Source organism: Hyposmocoma kahamanoa, unplaced genomic scaffold (genome assembly GCF_003589595.1).
Source record: "Hyposmocoma kahamanoa isolate Upper Pololo Valley unplaced genomic scaffold, ASM358959v1 224, whole genome shotgun sequence".
Classification (NCBI taxonomy): domain Eukaryota; kingdom Metazoa; phylum Arthropoda; class Insecta; order Lepidoptera; family Cosmopterigidae; genus Hyposmocoma; species Hyposmocoma kahamanoa.
This window is the reverse complement of record NW_020653743.1, coordinates 11633969-11656193: the sequence shown is the minus strand read 5'-3', so window position 1 is coordinate 11656193 and position 22225 is coordinate 11633969. Positions and strand designations below refer to the sequence as shown.

Below are 22225 nucleotides of genomic sequence, written 5' to 3'. Positions count from 1 at the left end.
AGTTTTTGTTAAATAACCCGATTTGTGCATTCCTGTATCAATCGGCAGTTTCATAGAATACTTGTTCTTACTTGTTGACTACGATTGAGCGTCGAATGAGATAAACGAGGATACGCATGTTTGTCTTATTCCTGTCGGTGCGTGCTGCTTATGCAATCCTATATAAACAACCTAATATTTATTTTATTTTCATTTGAAGTTTCGCGCGTAATAGATAAGCAGTACTTAAGTTCACACTTACTTACGTACTTCTCAAAACAAAACAATGTCGGAAGTAAAAAAGAGACGACAATACTGTGCGGAATATATTAAATTCGGATTCATTGAAAATCCCACAAACCCATCGTCGCCTTTGTGCCTTCTATATCTAAAACATTTTCGAATGAAGCAATGAAGCCTTCAAGACTGCAAGATCATTTGAATAAAATGCATCCAGATAAGAAAGACAAAAATGCAGCATATTTTCAAGACCTAGAGAAGAAGCATAATACTCAGCCGAGTGTAGCAAAACTCTTATCGGCGACTGCTAAGCAAAATCACGACGGACTTCGAGTTTCGTACAATATCACTTTGTTAATTGCTCAAAAAGGGAAACCACACAACATCGGAGAAGAGTTAATTTATCCAGCAATAAAGGAAGTAATAACTACGGTGCTTCATAAACCGGCCGCAGATATTATCCGAAAAATTCCTTTGAGTACTAATTCTGTGCAAAGACGAATTGATGAAATGGCTGAAAACATTGAAGAATCATTGTGCAATTAATTATCTGAGGACTAGTCAATTCTCAATTCAGCTCGATGAGTCCACTTTACCAACTAATGAAGCATTGTTGCTGTCTTATGTGAGGTTTATTAAAGATGAGAAAATATGTGAAGAACTATAGTTTGCTAGAAATTTAGAGACCGACACAAAAGGCGAAACCATATTCAATACATTGGAAAAGTTTTGTGATGAGAAAGAGATTCCCTAGAAAAATATTATATCAGTTGCTACGGATGGCGCTCCGGCTATGACAGGGTGCCATAAAGGCTTCATAGCGTCCTTATAAAATAAAATTCCAGATGTCCTTGCTGTACATTGCGTTATTCATAGACAACATTTGGTTGCTAGAAATTTAAGTGAACGACTATTTCTATCACTGCCATATGTCATCAAAGCAGTCAATAAATTCCGTAACAACCTCTTTGAATGATAAATTATTTCATCAGCTTTGTATTACTAATGACGAAGATTTCAACCGTTTGTTGTTTCATACTGAAGTTCGTTGGCTATCAAGAGGCAATAGGCAATCGGACAATAATCAGGAAAAAATCGAAAATGTAGTCACAAAGAATGTTTTTATAATAAAAATGATCATTCAATCAACATTTTTGTGAAATAATCATTGACTTACAATTATATGGACGTCGGGTCCGCGCTAAAAAGTGTCCGCACTTGTAAGGCGCTAAAATCGTATACAGAGCGCGACACTCCGCTTTAGTCTTCATTTGTTCTACGGACAGCGCGATACTGCGATGACATAACAATTTAAATTTCGAATAGGTTGACTTGGGACATTTTTTTCGTGGTTTTTGTATTAGACCCGTCGTCCATTTGTAAGTCAATGGAAATAATAATTATTTGTATTTTTAAACCAATAAATAAAATCTGAAAATTCTAACATTTATAATCTGTTGTGCAAACACCAATCACAACTCGTGACGTCATATGTAGGTAAACAAACAAAAAATGTCACTGTACTCTTTGTTCGCGCGTTAATTTCTTTTTCATTTCCAAAAATCCAAAGTTTTTTAAGTGTCTAGTTAAATAGCAAGCAACCATTTGTTAGTTAATCAATATAAAAACTTCTCGAAAGTGACAAGTGTTCATTCTTTCTTGTTAAACATGGAACCTGGTTATGTGAAAGCCGACAATCGAAATCTCCCAAGAGTGGATATGTTAATGGTTGGGAATTTCTTTGCCACCAATTCGGACTTTTGTGCTGCTGAATTTCGAAATGTAAAAACATCCGTATAAGTATTTCGACTAGTACAGACAATAAAATATAACCTAACAAGTGTAGTTTAATGTAATTTTTACATATTATGACTAATACGTTTTCCTGTCACGTCTTTTCAGATCGGCGAGACAATCCTACGGTGATGATGCCATAGGATATGGACAACTTCGACGTGACTCGAATATGTGTATCATCAAGTGTAAGGTGTGCCCAGAACATAGAGTTCGTTCGAAATCGTATGCAGCGACTATGTTAGTCGATGAAAAAGAAGGAAAAGTCATTAGTGTTAAATGCCATGACTGTGCTGCATCAACGGGAGGTTGCAAACATGCTGTGGCTTTTCTGATGTGGGTCCACAGACGAAGTGAGGAGCCATCCAGTACTGAGGTACAATCTTACTGGAGAAAATCTTCACTGGCTCAAGTAGGTACTAATCTTAGGTATGTTACTGCAAAGGATCTGTCAACTGGAAAAAGAATATGTATCGCACAGACTGCTCCACAAAATAACATACTCTCCAAATTTCTCCAAACAGCTGTAAATCGAGGTATTACAAATTGTGAGCTTTTGAAATATAATAACTGCAGCTTGAATGAATATGAAAAATTGTCACTCCATTATTTGATTGTAGAACATTCTGGTGATGGTGACTGTGACTCACTTTTACACATTATAAAACAATCACTGACAAAAACATAAAATTGATCGAAGAGAAGACTCGGGCTCAACATAAAAACAGGTTGTGGCATGAGTTGCGGTATGGGAGTATTACAGTATCCAGAGCTTATGAAGTAAGCAAATGTCGTACTATGGATGGATCTTTGGTTGCTATGATTATGGGAGCCAAAACCCCAGACACAAAAGCCATGAAGAGAGGTCGGGAACTAGAAAGCAAAGTCAAAACATCAGTGGAAAAGACACTAGGTAAGAAAGTGAAGGAGTGTGGCTTATTTATATCCTCACAATACCCATTCATAGCTGGTTCACCAGATGGTATTTATGACAATAAAATTTCCATTGAAATAAAATGCCCAACCAGTGAAAATACATATAAAAATTATTTGAAAAATAATCAAGTGACAGAAAAATATATGGTTCAAATGCAAATCCAAATGTTTGTGACAAATTTGAAACATTGTTATTTTTGTGTTGCCGATTGTGACTTTGAAAACACCAACCATGTTGAAATGTTATTGATTAGCTATAATGAGAATTTAGTAAATCAGTATATTTCAAGTTTATCTGAATTTTGGCAGAAAAATGTCTACCCCATTCTGTATGAGAGCACAAAATAAAATTAGTTTTGATATTAAGTTGTTTTATTTAATAAAATTTCTACAAGGAACATGCAACCTAAATAAATAACTGTTAAGCGAAACTGTTTCATTGGACAATTCTATCCTGTAAGTTGATAAGAGCACATGCTATTACCACACACTCATCTACACACATCAAAAGTGTCTAGGGATCAAATGAATATTTTTGAAATAAAAATTATTTAAGCAATATTTACCAAATCCAGTCTTCCAGGACGACTTCTTGCTTTAATGCTTATGTTTTATTTAACCGCTTACCCCTATATTTAATTAAAATAAACTAAAATTGATGTTTTTGCAAATTGTGGGAAAAACTCAAATTAACGGCGTCAATTAAATGACAAAAAAATGGCGAAAATGATGATTTTGCTCATTTTTATTGTAAAGATAAGAAAATTAATAATCTGTATTTCCACCATTAACACGAATCACACAATTACAGCGATTTGGCATGCTTAAGACGAGTTCATCAAAATCACTTTGAGGAATGGCCGCCCATGTGTTTTGTAACAAGTCAAAATATTGTTGTAGAGTATGTACGGTATGCATACTCGGCACAGCTCTTCTTTGAAGCATATCCCATGCGTGCTCAATTGGATTGAGGTCTGGCGATTGAGCAGGCCACGGCAGAACGTTGTTACGAGCTTCGGCAAGAATGCGTGTTACGACTCTAGCCGTGTGTGGACGTGCGTTGTCATGCATTAGTTGAAAAGAATCACCCAACTGGCCTCGCAAAGGGATGATAATAGCTGAAACAATACTCTCTGCGTAAACTTGAGCATTGAGGTTACCCCTGATCCAAATGAGATCGGTTCTTCCGCCGATCCAAATACCGGCCCATATCATTATTGTTCCCCCACCATATGGATGAACTTCCTGACAATATCTCAAACGTTCATGACGTCCAGATGTTCTCCAAACTCGAGTACGTCTTGTACCCGGTCTCATACCGAAGCGGGGTTCATCCGAAAAGCACACATAGCGCCAGTCTTCTTCCTCCCAGTTTCTGTGTTCGCGAGCCCATCGTAAACGGGTCCTGCGATTGCAGGGTGCAATAGGTGGAACTCTGAGCGGCCTTCGGGATCACAGACCCACTTCACGTAAACGATTTCGGATTGTTTGATCGCTTATTAGCAAGCCTGAGGAGCTGTGGAGCCTCGTAACCAACATCATGGCGGTCATAGTACGATTCCGTCGAGCAGTATTTTGGATATACCGGTCCTGTCTGCGAGTCGTGATGCGAGATCGTCCTCCATGTCGCTAGGCCACGCTGCCCGTCATGCGATAGCGCGTCCAGAGGTGACTTATGACGCTCTGTGTAGTGTTAAGAGTGAAAGCCACAGCACGTTGCCTGGAACCAGCTTCCAACATTCCGACGGCTCGCATCATCACTTCTCGGGTTAAATGATGTCGTCTCTCCATAATAATGTAAATTGTTTCGGTTCCGATGCAGATATTGCAATGATTTTGTCAAAATGCTATAACTCATTTTTATACAAAACCACAGTGACAATCGATTTTCTTCTTATTATCGAATTTTAAACAATATTCCTTCTTTAAATGTTAAAACTCACTAAAAAGTATCAATAGCGATACAAAAAAGTTAATATAATTAACCCTAATTGCAGCAATACTCTTAAACGTACTTGATCCCTAGACACTTTTGATGTGTGTAGTACACCAATCAAATTTAAATTTACAACTGAATGTGGTTTCAACATTGAAAACTCCCGGATTCTTCGGATAACCCTTTCAATATGGATCCTTAAACTTGCAATTTGTTTAGTTTTATGGGCCTCTTGTTTGGTTAATTTTACACCTTGGGCTACGCTTGGTGGTCTCAATAAATTACATTGCTTTTGAATTAATAGCTGTTCAATATGGTTAAAACCACGGTCAGCAAGGATCCAACTTCCAGGCTTCAGTTGTTCTAAAAACCCACACTTCTCCACAAGTAATGTGTCACTTATCCGTCCTCCATAGCCTGGTGATATATAATTTACTAAACCATTAAGTGTACTTGATATTAGGTACTTAATAGTATTTCCCTCTCTTGTATTCAGACCAAGTCAAAGCTTGATTTATTGATTTAGATGGTTTTTGTATCTCAATTTCAAAACAATCTATAATACAACTGACTTTACTGTAGCGATGTCTGAATGCTATTGGAAGGGATGTCTTAATTCTTTTTTTATCGAGTTCTGCAATAAATGGCTTGTGTAAATGTGAAATTATTGGAATATTATTTTTGAAATAATTTGCCAGCATATGATGCAGACATGCCAAATTGATCTTCTAATTCGGAAAATGTGTTATTTCAATCTAATTTTTTTTAAACATAACAATATATGTTCAGTGGGAATGTTGGTTTCTGTTTGTATCATATCAACTAAAAAGTAACAATTTTTAGTTATTCCAATATATAAACGTGGTTTATCTGCATTTTTTTTGCACATATTCTGCAGAGCTTGCTTTGCTTCTCTCTCCTTTTGTACTCTACTTTCGTCTTCATTTAAGCTGCTATCAGATGATATTTTGAACTGTAAAGATTGGACTGAAGGTGACGATGGTTGGAATGATTTTGAGGGGGTGTAGAGTGATATGTCACTGTCTGATGCATCCATAAGTTTCGTTTTTATTTTAGACATGGTCGGTCTTGAAAATGCCATGTGTTCTATTTTGAAGGGTGATGTTGAAATGGTTGTTGTGCACACTTTGGATGGTGAGGTTCCAATATTTTGCGATTTATAATCCGTTTGTGTAGACTTACTTCTGAAATATTTATTTTTCAGAAGAACTTGTACACCTTTATCAATTTTTGGCTGATGTTCTATTCTTACATCAGTTTGTAAATCTAAAACAAAGTTACAGATTATCCTTGTCAATCAGTCCAAATAGGTATTGATTGAAATTCTTATGAGTAGGTAGTGGTATTGTCTAATTAATTAATTACTTACCAAGAGACAGAGTTGTAGTTTCTTTCTCGGTATCGGTTTCCAATTGAATCTCTTCTATGGCTTCTTTTATCATTGCCAATCTTTGACTTTTGGCAGCAGCGGGGCGAGATGTGGATGTCGATGGCAAACTTCTTTTTCTATCAGTTTGACACATAAATTTTGTTGGAAGGCATTGAGGTTTTAATATAATTCTTTTTACAGAGCCCATCACACGATATCGCATGTAATTTTCCATATCATTCGGCAGCTAAAATTCGAATACATAATTATTAACACATGCTTCGATCTATGTATCACTCACTGCATAAAGTGTACTTACGTCGAAGTGATCCTCACAAAAGTATATCGCTGAATTTACAGACATTTCGTCGTATTTTCGTCGTGCTAGGACCAACCATTTTTTTCGTATGTCGGATTTTCGAGGTACATCAATAAATAGTTTATTTGGGGTAGTTATAGAAGTATTCCTACATTGAGGTACTACACACCAACGATATGTTTTCCGTTCCATAACGACTTCAAACGTCACAAAAACTTTAAAATAACACCTTGCCCTTGATTTCGTAGCTTGTTTACCTACAAATAACGTCACGCGTTCAATTTGACATTTTGATACGTTTGCGCGCCAATTTGTTTCTATTTAAATTTTAACATAGTTTTAGCACATTTTAGAGACTATTAAGCTTTATTTTAGTAAAATATTATTTTTCATGGCTGTACATATCTATTTTAATTAATTCTAGACACTTTCTGAAAAATTGTCCGATTCCCTATAGTCTGATTCGATTTCACAAGCTGTTTGACTCTGTGATAGAGTTCTTGGAAACTAAAGGTACAGAATTGCGCAACAAGCTCATTACATCAAAGAATGATATAGCTTACCTGACAGACCTGTATAAATTGTTCAACGACATGAATCTCCAACAGCAAGGCGATGAACTAAATTTAATAAAAACAAAAAATGTCGTTGCTGCTTTCGCAGCCAAACTGCTTCTACACAAAAAGAATATGGGCAGACGTGAGTTTCACAATTTTCCGAATTTTTCAGTATCCTGCAGTAACGACGACTTGTTTGCCTACTGCCAACATTTGGAAAACCTCCACATTGACTTCACCGAACGATATCAGGAGATTTTGAACTTGGAAATACCAGACTGGGTGTTGGATCCGTTTTCAATTGTCAACACAGCAATATCACATCAGCTGGAAGAAGAACTTATAGAATTGACAACGAACGAGGAAATAAAAATCAAGTTCAAAAAAGGGCTACCAAGAATTTTGGCTACAAAAACCGATCCCGCAATTGTACCCTGGATTGTGGTCAATCGTTCAACGATTCTTGATAGCATTCCGATCATATTTGTGTGAATGTGGTTTTAGTACTGTGACAACGCTGCTTACTAAAAAGAGAAATCGTTTGCATGTTACCGAACGTGGTGACTTGAAGAACAGCCATTCTTGAGTAAATTGGAACCTGATGTCAACAAACTTATTAAACAGCATCAGATTCATCCTTCGCATTAGTTTTTATATTAGAATCGATTGTTTGTTTTATTTTGAATAAAAGATACTCTGTCTGAATACTATAAAGTTGCGTTTCAATAATCATTCCCATTGGCAGATGTAGCCCGTAAGAGTTAACTTGAGACCTGAGCGCCGTTGACTACTACCTACTGCGCTCAGGTCTCAAGTTAATTCTTGCGGGTTATAGTAAAAGTCTAAACTCGTTTAGAATGAATGTTTAATCTCCGCTAATATACAATAATTAACTTTATTTGAAGTTATAGTGATTTTTAAGTAGGTGAAAAAATGGGGGCGCTAAAATATAATTTATTCTCAAAGTAGGTAGTAGACTAAATAAGTTTGGGAACCCCTGGTCTAAACCAACCAAAAACGTTTGAGAAAATATTTCGTATTATTCGGCATTGATCTGTTTTGTTGATATAAGGAAACGGACGGTACTTGAGAAATCGACTGCCTTAAGCAAAACCTAGTAAGTGCTTCAGACAACATTTTACAGGAGAGTCCATAGATATAGGATAGTAAAGCGAAAAAATCCTAAATCTATGGGAGTCAATGAACACAATTCAAGGTTGCCCATTTACACAATTTTTTTCAGGAGGCTTCGCCTGCTGCTAGCGGACGCGCTTTGTTTGCATGCCGAGCGCTAAGCGTTAACGTGATATAAAAAAAAAATAATTAAACGTTGAGTGAGTTTTACCAAAATTGTAGTAAGCATATAATATAATGGTGCACGATTGTTCTGTTGTACGGTTGTAATTCGACAACGACATACAACAGGGATTTAAAATTTCATAGATTTTATCGAGTTAAGTTTTCCTATCACACTGTAATACGTACCTACATCCTTACCTATATAATATCTATGCCGTAGAAATCAAAAGAAGCCGAAATGATTACTTCAACTTCTATCGTATGTCGTCAAAAATACATACGTTATGCAGATATTTATTTAGGTAGGTATTTAATTGACAGGCAGCAATGTACCGAAGTGACATATTTTTGTAATAAAACGAACACCATGATCAGTAGTAGATCCGCCTACAGGAAGAATAATAGAGGCATCCCCCAAGGTAGTATTCTGGGACCACTTCTCTTTCTGTTTTACATTAACGATCTTCCAAGGAATACTAGTAAACAAATTGTATTATTTGCAGACGATAGCACTGCTGTTATAAAGTGCGAAGAAAAAGAGCAATACGAATATGACATTAATAAAACTGTAAGTGACATCATAGGATGGATGAATAGAAATGGTCTTAGTATAAATCTGGCAAAAACTAACATCATGCAATTTCACTCGTCCAAAAGATTACCGATCGACTTAAACATTTCTTTTAATTTTGTCAATATAGAACAAGTGAAACATACAAAATTTCTGGGCCTTATCCTTGACAGCAACTGCAACTGGAAAGAACATATTGAGAGCTTGTGTAACAAACTGTCTCGGTTTATGTACCCATTGCGAAAATTAGTACAGAATGCGTCTGTGGATGCGGCTTTAACAGCTTATTTTGGGTATATACAGTCGGCCATAAACTACGGTATAATTTTTTGGGGAAACTCTGTAGAGTTTATGCAGGTATTTAAGATGCAAAAACGCTGTGTACGTATTATTTGCGGTGGGTCTCAAATGGATTCGTGTAAGCCATTTTTCGACAAGTGCAAAATATTACCCTTACCCTGCCTGTATATTAAGGAGGCTGCTGCATTTATCCAGAAACATCCGTCCTATTTTGAAATCGCTAATAAAAGGAACCATAGAAACTTAAGACATGGGCATAGAATGGTTTACTCGGGCAATCATACCTCAGCATTTTACCACAGAAGCTTTTACGTAATGTCGGTCAAGATATACAACAGCATCCCGAATGAATTTAAGAAATTCGAGTATGTAAAATTTAAAAATGTTCTTAGTAACTGGTTGAGTACTAAACTTTATTATAGTGTACAAGAGTTTTTTGTCGATAATGACAAATTTGGTGACTAGCGTTGTGACATGTTTATTAATAATTGTTTTTTTTTTTCTTTCATATTGTAATTCAATTCAATTTAATTTTAATCTGTGACATTTAATAATATTGTACACCTTATCTGGTAAACTATAGAGCACAAACCAATGTAATATTTTAAGATCATATGTAATTACCTATAGTTATGCAATAAATATATTCTTATTCTTATTCTTTCTTTTCTTAAAAGTTACTTATAGGTGTTATAATAGGTTTGTAATTATTATTAATTATGCTTTGAAATAGTAGTGCACGCACGAACACATGTGCGACTTCATGACATTTAAGAACTGGCAAGTAACAATAATATGGCCTTAGAGCTGCTATGCGACTAAGTGTCTTTATATGGGGAGTGTTAAAAATTATAGATAAATACGCCCCGCGCGCGACGTGAGCCGTATTTAATAATGAAATAAGATCCACTAATGTACGCAATGTGTGTGTGAAATCTGAAATCAATCTTGTTTTTTCGAGATTATCAGTTCATATTTTATACGTTTATTTATTGGATATTTTTCTTTCCAGGTGGTAGTTAAGGATAGACACTTGTCAAAGACCTGACTTGAAAAATAAAAACATTAAACAATTAAATAACATGTATGATGTGGCTTACTCTTCGAAGGATGGATGCATATAAAAAAAAATTAAATGCACTGCTATTTCCGTTTTAAACTTACGATCTTCTCTTAGGCTCCTGCTGAAAATCAGCACTGAGGCTCTGCCCAACATAAAGCTGAGCTGGCTAATCTTTTCGGCTAATATTGTGTATACTGTAGTTTTTGATCTATTACTTATCTTCTTTTTTGTTTTTTAACAGATCTTGTGTTAGTTACTACTTATTACGTTCTAATATTCTTTGTGAATAGCCGAATAAATGTTTCTTTCTTTATCTGCTTCAATACATAATACACAATAAATTGTTCATCCTAATGCAAGTATAGTTAAATTCATTTAAACTACCATAATAACAATTTTTTTCATTGTGTGACAACCCTTGCACATCTACGTACAGCAGCGTAAGTACCTACACGAGTGGCGGTATCTCACGAACTTCAAAGGAAGTATAGAGAAGATATTGTAAGACTGTGTATTGCAGAGGCTAAGTTGAATTGGAACGTCTAATTCTTTCAAAAATAAATACCGCTGCTGCCTTTACGTTGGCGTTTTTGACCAATATTCTCTGTCTGCACTCTTGGAAACTGTTGATCAACATTAACTGACCGCATTCCTCGGAACTGACACTGGCCCAAGCGCAGTGGCCGCCATTAAGGAAATAATAATAACTCTATTTGTTTTGTACCTATATCTCTCTATTCCCAAGTAACTTTATTAGGTGTATTTACATTGTACGTACTCAGTGTTATCACTAAGTACATTAAAATTACAAAATATTTCTAATGCAAGTGGTCAGACACTACACAATTCTCTAACCAACTAGTACCATGAGCCCAAGACAGAAGACAGTCCCAATATATCCAAGTCTAAACACCGCCAGCTCTGTTCCGTACAAAAACCCATTAGTTCGTTACCGAATCGACTGCTACGGTCTGCATTAGTTTCCCAAAGTAAACACCGAGTCTATCCTTGCGGCAATCTCACTCATACAATCCGTAAACTCTGTAAGGTTCTCAACCGCCTCTGTAAGCATATACACTGAGAAAACTAGAATCGCACGATTTCATAAAACAATTTTAACCGCTGCTATATGAACACTTTTGCATTGTACTTCAGATACCGATTTATGTATATACACTTTTCCGCCACAAAAAAGCGACACCTCCTTATACAGTCTTCCACGAAGAAGACCGTTACCTGTATCGATTGCTGCCTTTCCTGTACACTCAAAATCAAGATCAATTCCGGAAATGGAATATCCTGCGGCAATAACCACGTTTCCTGTAATGCCATAACTTCAGCTGTTATACAAAACTTTCGTACACTCTCCACTGAACGAGTGACCGATTTACAGTTAAAACTATCTACATAGTTTTGAATATTCATTGTTTTTACTTCTATGTTCATTATTAAATTCATTGTGGTTCCCGTCACTATAATCATGGTTTATTTTGTGGTCGTATTTATTCCTATTAAAATTAATAAACCTAAATTTTATTCCATCCGGCCACAAACCATCTCGGAGAAATGTTTCTAACTTGGGTTGTGGTACAAAAATTTTATAAGCATCATAGCGTTTTTGTTTTTTCATGTCATGGACGACCATAACATCCGCTTTGTTCTGGATGAAAGCTAGCACTTCACAGATAACAATGCTACAATTATTACACTTAATCACGTTAGAGTCATTGCTCTTGACGGAGTTACCGAAAACACGTCCGATCGCTAGCGCGTAAAAGATGACGGCTTAAAATAGAAAAATTATGTGCAAAGTTAGACATTTCATTCTTAAATAATTCATTTTAGACATTTATTATAGCCAGAATTGGGGTTTTATACGATCGGGTAAAATAAATTCTATCGTATAACAAGTTAACTCATTTAGACATTCATCTTTAGGAGTATCGCATATTTTTTGGAAGATCGTTATTTAATAGTAAATACCCAATCCATTTGATCTAGCAAAACAGTTTTTCCCGCTTCTCCTTCGGTGACTTACCTTAAGGAGGAATAAACATTATAAGTCTTTGGAGGGTGAATTCACTATAGAGGTTAGGAGGTATATTTAAAGATTCGATAAGTGAAAATTTAAGTTTTCTTTGTATCCTAAATATAATCTTAAGAAATAAAGGAAAATAACCCAGAAAGTTTGTATTCCGGATCGTAATGATTTCCCTTACGGTTGTTTCTAAATTACTTTTCCACTAAGAAGGTTCATGAATTATTTTGGAAACTTCATTCTTACTTTCGAAACTAAAATATTTAAAGCTTTCAGATGATTTGATTATTTTATTTAATTCATGCTGGAGCCTTCTTCTTTGTTGTTCTGCCTCCTCATACTCACCTTGAAGCTTATGTTTTATTGGTGTCGTAGGTAAAAGAGTGTGTGATGTTTGTGTAGTTTTATCCATATCATTGCTCGATGCAGCTTGTCCACGTGAAGACTTTGAACCAGGACGCTTAATAGATACTGTAGAAAAAATTTCGATGAACGCTTCTTCCGTTTGAGTTGATACATCTTTACAGTTTGCATTAGTGTTGATATCAGAAGTACTTGGTGCATTTGGAAGTGATATAGTGGGCACAGCATCACTTTTCAACTGTGGTAAGTTCTTGATCATGGTTTTATCAAAATGTAACGAGCAAACAGTATGACTCTTTGGTTTTGTTTGAATAGACATTAAATCAGGCCTTCCTATAACTTCAAGCCATTTGCTGCGTCTGAAAGAGTAAATGAAAAATATACTTACAATTTATAAATTTTCATATTCACGTCTAGCTCTAAGGTTTCCGCTATTGTCATACTTAAGAAATGACACTACTTTTTTCGGACCTAAATCGAGTGTATTTGTTTTGTTTAAACAAACTAATGTTTCGGATCCTTGGCAGGTCCCGTGACGTGACCATGGCACCTGTAAAGGACTCGAAAGGTTTATTAGTTGGTAAAAAATACGCGATTATGATTCAGTTGCTTCAGCGCGGGACAGTTGCTTCAGCTGTATCAAGCACAAGTCCGATCGTATACGGAGTACCTACTGCTGCCACTTATGGGATCGCTCTGTTGAATACCCACTGACTCCGACTTTTCGTGATATATTCATACCGATATAGCCGACTGTCTCCAGCCACTTGGAAACGACCTGTCGTCCAATTTAAACTTCGGCAGATACATTGAATCCATGGCAAAAAATGCAGCAAAGAAGCTTGGCATCCCGTCCAGTGTGAGGCGTTACATTACACCGGGGCAGTTGCTTCAGCTGCACCAAGCACAAGTCCGGTCGTGCATGGAGTACTGCTGCCGCCTTTGGGATGGCTTTGCTACATACCAACTGGCTACATTGGATGCAATTGACAATCGTGCCAAGAGGCTTATAGGTGACTTGGAATTAGTGGAAGCGAAGCTGCAGAGCCTTGAACACCGCCGTAAAGTTGCCTGCTGATCGGTATGTTACAGGATATATCACGGAGTGTGCGATGGAATTACACGATTTAATTCCGCCTTCCCCTTTCCATCACCGGGGACTAGGCGTAGGCTTGGGTTCTACCCCTATGTTGTGGATATTCCAAAGATTCGCACAAAGCGTTACGCTTCCATATTGACATGGCGAACTGCTATGGAGTGGATTTCCTTGCCTGCAGACTTGTTCCTTGAACGTTATAGCTTGGGCCTTTTCAAGGCGAGAGTGAATAGGCATTATTTAGGTGTGCATGCTCCATCGTCGACCTCATCGTCACTTTCCATCAGGTGAGATGCGAGGCCAAATGCGCACTTACATTTTATAAAACATTTAAAAAAAACTGGCCACTGGCCAGTTTCGAGTCCCCTAAAGCCTCTGCTTTAGGGGACTCGAAATCAGTAGAGGCGAAGCAGAGCCTTGAACACCGCCGTAAAGTTGCCTGCTTATCGGAATAAATTCGGAGAGTGAGCGATGGAATTGCACAATTTGATTTCACCTTCGCCTTCCATCACCGGGGACTAGACGTCGGCTGGGGTTCCACCCCCATATTGTGGATATTCCCAGGATTCGTACTCTCTAGCCGCTCGCCAAAGCGGCTATAATTAAAATTTCAAACAATGTGCAACTGTTACCATGCCGCCACGCAGTGGTCCCAGGTTCGATTCCCGGGCCGGGAGAAATATTTTTATGGTCTACATTTATTTCTCTTATGAGTTTGGGTGTCATTTGTGATTGTGTATGTGTGTTTCCCTAGTGCGGGGCTATGTTGAGTGTGTGCGTTATTAATGTTAATTAAATCTAACGGCCAATAGCTGAACGACGCCCATAGGGGAAAAAATAACGATTTAGGCTCAATGTAATATGGCGGCGGAACGGAATGGAAGCGAATTTTTGTAACCACATTGTATCATAGCATAATAAACTTTATGGTCAAATGTGTAATGTACAAATTAGATACGAGCCAAAATTCCGCGGAAGATTTTGGCAATGTTTCGTAAGTGCTATGGTATGGCTCTGTAGAAATCATCATATTCTAATGTTTCTTTGCTAAAAGCAGAACAGAAATTTAAGCACAGCAGAAAATTGAAGAAAAATTATTGGAAAAACATCCGGGAAAATATGATTTTTTCAAGATGAAAATTTTTCCACGACACTACTTTCATACAAAATCTCTACGTTATAATGGCCTATTACTATCTCTAAAATCTGACTAATGACATCAGGTGCTCACTACTAAGAAAAGGGAACCTGAGCGTATAGTTAGAGCGAACGTATTTTCACCTAAGCGAGAGCAGGCGCTCTCGTGAAAATACGTTGCCCGCCGAGTGTGCAGTTGTGCAGAACCGACTGGTTGTAATATAAATGAAAGAATGTTAGACTGTGATATTACAATTATTTATTTAGTATTAGGTAATTATTATATACATAGTGTATACGTATAATGTAATATATAAAACAGTAATTTAAACTTAGCCTTATTTATTTAGTAAAGCGATGGGAGAACGGGTGCCTCTCAATTTAGAGGTTGACGGTTCGAATCCCTAGGCGGCATATACTTATCTATAACTGTTTTAAGTTATGTAACGATGAAAGGTAATCATCGTGATGAAACCTGCACGTCGAAGAAGGTTCAAACCCTTTGGATAATGTGTGAAGTCCCCAACCCGCATTGGGTTAACATGTCGGAATACAGCCTATAAACTCTTTCCTTAGAGGAGACTACCCAGGAGTGGGACGACTAATGGGATACCGATGATGATGATTTATCATTTAAATGTGTAGTATCGGCTGAGTGAAGGTCTGGGGGACCACCAACAGTTATTGTTCGGTGAGATTCGTTAGGTGGGCGTAGGTTTCTGCCCAGAGCAAGATGAGCACCAAGAATTTATTTAGGTAGGTGCCAGGTACCTCTCTCGTCAAACGGATAGCGTGTTCGAGTGAAACTCATTTAGAAGTTTGATGTTTAGATCTTGAGTCTTACTCAAGGTAGGTCTGTCACTGGTAGGAGAACTTGGAGCAGCAGCCAGAGAAGTGCACGGTTCGCAAAAGCGATCAGCTCTGAACTTCGCCAACTCAAGTCTTTTACAATAACTTTTTAACTGTTTTATGGTAGTTACATCATGTAATGCTAATTATCTACTATATTCAGGACAAATGTTACGCATGAGGAGCTCAAGCTTTTCAGCTTCAAGTACTTCCTTATTCAGCTGTTCGAACATACCTAGCACTGTTAACACAAAGACCACTAAAGTTTCATTTTTAGCCTGAGTCCTAGCACGAATCTCCTGCAACAATTTATAATACAAGTTCAGTATATCAAAATCATTTTTAAGCCTTTCACCACTGAGTAAGAAGTCAAACGAGCACGATTGGAGTGGAACCCAGATAATGCTGGTCTGTCAAGAATCTCTGAAAACCCGGCCTCATCGAGTATATAACCAGAAATAGAGACGAAAAGTCATTTAATTTGTTTGAAAACAATTCTGTCATATCATTACTGTGACAACTGCGCTCCGATTGGCTAGCCCGAGTTCGAAACAATTGACGGGTGTCGTCAATGGGTGTCGTCAACTGTTTCACTTCAAATCGACCAGTTAACTTGAGCTTTGCTATAATGGACGAAAATTGCAAAATTACATATTTAATATTTAATAACCGATGAAATTGATGATTGATGATTCCGTTTGTTTTGTAATTAGATATTTTGCTGTGTTTCCCACACCACCGAATAGAATAGCACGGCATTGTTAGAGATATTATCTTTGTTACAACAAACACAGGTCAGTAGTTGGCCTGTCTATATTTCAGTGCAAACGAGAGTTGATATTTATAAGAGCTGTATCGCTAATGTGTTACCAGAATATATGACCCTTATTTCGTCTCTATTTCTATACCCGGCTTTAAGGCGACGGGATAGAGAAATGACCTTGCTCTGTTAGCACGTGGTTAGGGCGACACACGCGCCATCTATTTGACAAGGAATACACCTGCTGGTTTCGATTGCTCGCGCGCTATCCTATGTATCGACCTGACGCGCGTTGGAATCAGTAGACGGCGTCCGGATATTTTATTAATTATGAAGAATTTTGGCTTGGATCCAAGGCATGTCTTCGTTTAATTATCGGGAACTTCAATAAATTTCCATTGTTGTTCTAATACATTATGTTTTCACTTTCTCTTACATAACTTAGTTTTTTGTTTGGGTTTTCTAAATAGTATTTTAAGCGGCGGGAGTCAATATTTATGTTTTCACTTTCAATTATATCACATTATTGTCACTTTGATCAAAAATTTTGGATTCGTGATTAGTGGAATCAGTGAGTGGAATTGTCAAGATAAAGTCTTTTGTAATTTGGTAAAAAGAGCAGCAGCTTCATCAGCAGCAAAATGGGTACCTGAACAATGCAAACAAGTAGCATTATCCTCCACTACTGAGCAAGTCTCCCCGGGGTGAGATTGGGCGCATCTATCCTCCTAAGGCCCCGCGTACATTAAAATGTACTTAATAAGTGAAGTAGTTCAGACCCAGACAACATTATTGCAATGATCACGTAAACGCCCAGTGTACATTATAATGAACAGATTATATTAGTGCCTCCAGCGAAAAACGGAATAAGGCGAGTTATGCCCGTTTGTTTTTATTGCATCATTGGCTTCAGCGTGATCGATTACATAACATATCAATGGGACATCTCTCTAGAAGACTTGTAACGTCGTTTTTCTTATTGCACTAAGGACATGCTGCTTTTTCTGTTGTGAAGAATGTGATAAGTTGAAACGAAACTTTCATATTTGTGGCTGTCTCGGTACGGAGCCTGTCACCAGCTCTTATTCCAACAAATTATAGTTTAATTTGTTAGAGTAAGGTTTAAATTTAAGTGAACGCTATTCGACAATAACTCGAACCATTGCGGCTTCTCGGCCGGCATTTCTTTGGATGTTATAAAGCGGATTTTTGCGAATGTGTGCGCATATTTTGATGGGAGCGCGTAGCTTTCATGAATGAAATAGAACTCGCAGATCTACTGGCTTACCTCGCACTGATTGGTTGAGATGCATCGGGACAAGTTATTACGCGTTTAATAATGAATATTTTGAATAAATGTTTTTTAAGTGGTGGGGTATGCGCGCTGCTCTGCCACTGGTAATAGGTACGCGGAATATTTTTTATTTCTTATTTATTATTATCATTTTTCTATTTCATTTTTAAATATAATTGAGAAATTGTTTAAGCGTCTATAATAAACTAACATACATAAATTTTAATTATTTTTTGCGGGAAAAGTTACTCGTTTTTCATCGGTTCTGAGAAAGTCCCCTTTTTGAGTTAATACACTATTGTATTAACAGTGCAATTTGTCATGTTGGATTAAAATATTTTTTACTCATAGGAGAAAATCCAATTACCGCAGATAACTAAGTAAGTTGACTATATTCACACCCAATAGTTACAGTACCAGCCACTGCACTAGTATTTAAATCTAATTAATCTATTTCATTATCATTATTGATTAAAAATGTCATATTGCACATATTACATTTCAGTTTGAATTGAGAAATAATACCAGTGCGAGTTTCAGATATCAATTGCACTGATTTTAATTCATAATTCAGAGGACCATAACAATGATACTTGTCTTGAACGCTGACAAATTTGTGATAATTTAAAACAAGAGATATATAAAGTGTAACAAAGGGGTGGACCATAAGAAGATAAACAATGACGTGCATTCCGCGATTTTAACATATTAAAAAATTATGAAGGTTGTTGTGGACTACATTTTAAACAAAACTCACAAGTGCAGCTAAATATTTAGGTCTTTCTCAAATAAATATGATAATGGATTTTGCTTACTTTCGAAAAAATATAAAATATAAATTTTTTTATGTGTCTACTCACGGTTCAGGTTCAGTAGATAAAATGACATTGGGTGTACTAGTACACACATCATCGTTATCATTCTCAAAACGAATAGGGGTAGTACTGAAACAAAAATAATAAACCGAACATATTATATACATATTCGTAGAAAATTCTAATTTAAAAAAATTAATGTACTTATAAAAAATTTGTCGACTACCACCGAAGACGTCGTTTTACTCTGTAAGTTTGTGCATAAATAAAAAACAACATTAAGAACACAAGAAAACACCTAAGGTTATTGTAGTAGACCAGCGAATAAACGTCGTTGTGACTCGCCCGCTCCCCTACTACGACGACGCTAGATATCGGGGTGAACGGTCAAATAATCAAACGTTGTTTCATTGAGATGGATCAATGAAACAACGTTTACCCTGCATAATACTATATTGTTGTAAACACGACATCACTGTTATCACAAAAGAAATAGTACATAAATTAAAAAATAGTGCCTTACAGGTATGTCTCTGTGTCCGCACTACTCTGTGCAACAGGACTCGTCTCGCTAGCTTTTGCAGAGTGCCTGAAAATCCAAATAAATATGAACTTATTACATTGATATAAAATTAGGTATATACTACAAACACAATAAGGCAATTTTTACTAGTGCATTACGTACAACCACAGAATTAAAAAATCTTAGATCATTTCAGAAAAAATACTCAGTGGGAATTTAGGTTGTTTTTGAAATTAACGTAACGTTAACATACATATCGCACTGTTAATACAATAGTGTATTAACACATAAAGTGGACTTTCTCAAAATCGATAAAAAACGAATTATCTACTCACTTCCCATCAAAAATCATTAAAATGTATGTATGTTATATTTTATAATAGACACAAACAATTTCTCAAATATATTTAAAAATAAAATGGAAAAAATAATTTCTTATTTTTTAATAATATTAAATTTCACATATTTTGTGTTACAACACTATTGTAATAGCAGTGCGATATATCGTACTGAATAGCAACAAAGTACAGACCTGTAAAATAAGAGACAAAAGTATTTTACTATGGTGATTAGGTACTTACTCATCAGCATCGCTCCTATTTTGCTGTATTTTTTGGAATCTAACAGCATTTGCATAACGAGAAATACGTTTCCGCATCAACTTTACTGACAATCGTGGTTTACGCCTTTTCTTGTTTCCCATTTTTTTGCTTACAATCAAACCAACTATAAAAAATAACTAATTGAATCACTTGAGACTAATTTTAAACCAAAAAATATCCAAGCGTATAAAATCTATCTCGCAAGTATCGTGCTCGACGGTAGACAGCCGATTACAATACAATAATTAAATAATTAAACATTAATTTGTAATTTGTCAAAACAGATGAGTGAGGTCTGGCTACGTATCCCACGAACGCAAGCTACGTAAGCAGAGAGGCTTGCAACGTTGCAATTTTACTAAATAATCAAGGACGCAAACAATAATTTCATTTTTGTTTTGTATTCAATGTGCTAAGTTCTAATCCGACCAAAAAAGAAACCTAATTTGACGGTTTTGTTATATATTGGTTTGATTTCAACGAATTGGTGCATTGTATTTACTCATTTACGCATTTTTTGTTTAAGATAATAATCACACTGTTAAGTGCCTGTCCATAATTTGCAAGTAAATATTTAGCTCGTACTTTAGTAGGCGAAAATAACTTTTTACTCCTAAAATTATTACTTGTCTTTTAATCAAAACAAATAAAGCGTCAGGTTCAAGATAAGTACCATTTAAATAACCACACCAAATTTGGTAGTAAGCAAGTTTGATTTGCCCGAGAAAAATATGTCAAAAAATAATCACTGAGTATCACTGTAATTCAGTTTTTGTATTACCTATGACAATAAGCAATATTTTAGGACCTTCAAGTTACACTTCAAGATACATGTTACAGGTGTACTATTTTCAAAGTTCCACAATCTGTGTTATCGCCTAAAAACTTGAACCAAAACACCATATTTAGCGATTTTGGGCACCCCTTAATTCGGTCTGCAGAGATGTTTCTAGCTATATGCAGCTACTCCAAACGCGTCACAAAAGTACAGGTACAAGTATCATTTTTATATTTTAAATTTAATAAGTTAATGTTGAAACTTTTCTCAGTTTTATAAATCACATTCCTCACAATCAGAATTTCCATCTTTCAACCGATTTAAGATAATAGACAACTATCTTTAGGCAACTGAACAACTTCTATCTCTTCGGGCAAGAAATGACACCTTCAATATTTGCACCGCAAGCTCGATCTAGCAATGGCAGCACAAGTCAATTCGTCATTACGTTCTTGTTCTATCTCTTACACTTTATGTATACAGACCATTAGTTCTAATGACGTATTGATTTCCTCTAAAGAGTCGTGCTTCAAACCACCCCTGCGAGACAGTGCCGCTGTTTGCATAAGCACTTTTTGCAAACTGTTACTTTACAAATGAACGAACAAATTATTTAATGGTAAGAACGTGTGTTATTTCGTGTTTACGTAAGTATGCGATTTTATAGCCAGCTTTAAAGCAAGCCATTTTTAGATGTTAAAGTTAAAATTAAAATTAATTAAATTCAAATTTCACTACAGAAGTAGGTACAGTTAAGTACGGTCTAAGTACAGTTAAGTTTAGTTTAGTTTAGTAGTGGTATTAAAGTGCATTAGTATGATTTGAATGATTGTTCAAATCTAAGTTACATTATTTTGTATGAAAGAAAACTTAATATTTGTTTTTGCAAAGTCCATATGTGTCCAAAACCTACGCAAGTGTTTTTATAATAAAGTGCGCAGTATATAGGTACTATAGAATTTGCACTAGGTGAGAATTGTTACCTATTTAAAATTATGACTTTACAAACTGTTCACTCAAACAACACCATACACTGGGCCTTAGTTGGGAACGCTATTGTAGTATTGGCTGGATGATGGTCTGAGGGACCACCAACAGATGTCCAGCGAGACTTCAACAGGCGGACGTGGATAGGTTTCGGCTCAGAGCAACAGAGAACCAAGAATTTATTTAGGTAGGTGCCAGGCACCTCTCTCGTTAAACGGATAATGTGTTCAAGTCAAAGTCAGAAATCCACTTGTTACACCGTTTATTGCTCAACACTACAGGGGTACTTGTAGTTACACAATTGTAGTATGTACTTATATTTCAAACTTTGAATTAACTAGGCACGTTTTGATGTAGAAATATTAAAGTGAAATAGCATTGAATCCATTAAGTTCAAAGTTTAAGCTTATGTGAAATTCACCACATTCACAGTGTAGGTACACTATCACTATCACTATCACTTTTTATTTTTTGGCTCCATCATTATGAGAAATGATTATTTTATCTATGTGTTTAGCCGAAACTTTCGCTCAACTGTACATTACCATCGCACGAGTTGAGAGTTGAAATTAATATGGTGAATAGATTACATAGTTAGC

At 36.2% G+C, this 22225-nt stretch overlaps 1 protein-coding gene across 2 annotated transcripts in view; it reads right to left on the bottom strand.

Annotated features, from left to right (window-relative positions):
- Window positions 1-22225, bottom strand: part of LOC113228177 — a 46469-nt gene that overhangs the window by 10612 nt on the left and 13632 nt on the right. The window contains exons 1-5 of one of the 2 annotated variants that reach the window (XM_026461405.1): window positions 21623-21926; window positions 19841-19985; window positions 19260-19325; window positions 18782-18865; window positions 12768-13144 (exon numbers count right to left, since the gene is read on the bottom strand). The exons of the other annotated variant lie outside the window; for it this stretch is intronic. Coding sequence (XP_026317190.1) covers window positions 12768-13144; window positions 18782-18865; window positions 19260-19325; window positions 19841-19962 — 649 coding nt within the window. The 5' untranslated portion in view covers window positions 19963-19985; window positions 21623-21926. Of the gene's footprint in view, window positions 1-12767; window positions 13145-18781; window positions 18866-19259; window positions 19326-19840; window positions 19986-21622; window positions 21927-22225 lie in introns of those variants that run through there. 2 annotated transcript variants of the gene reach the window in all.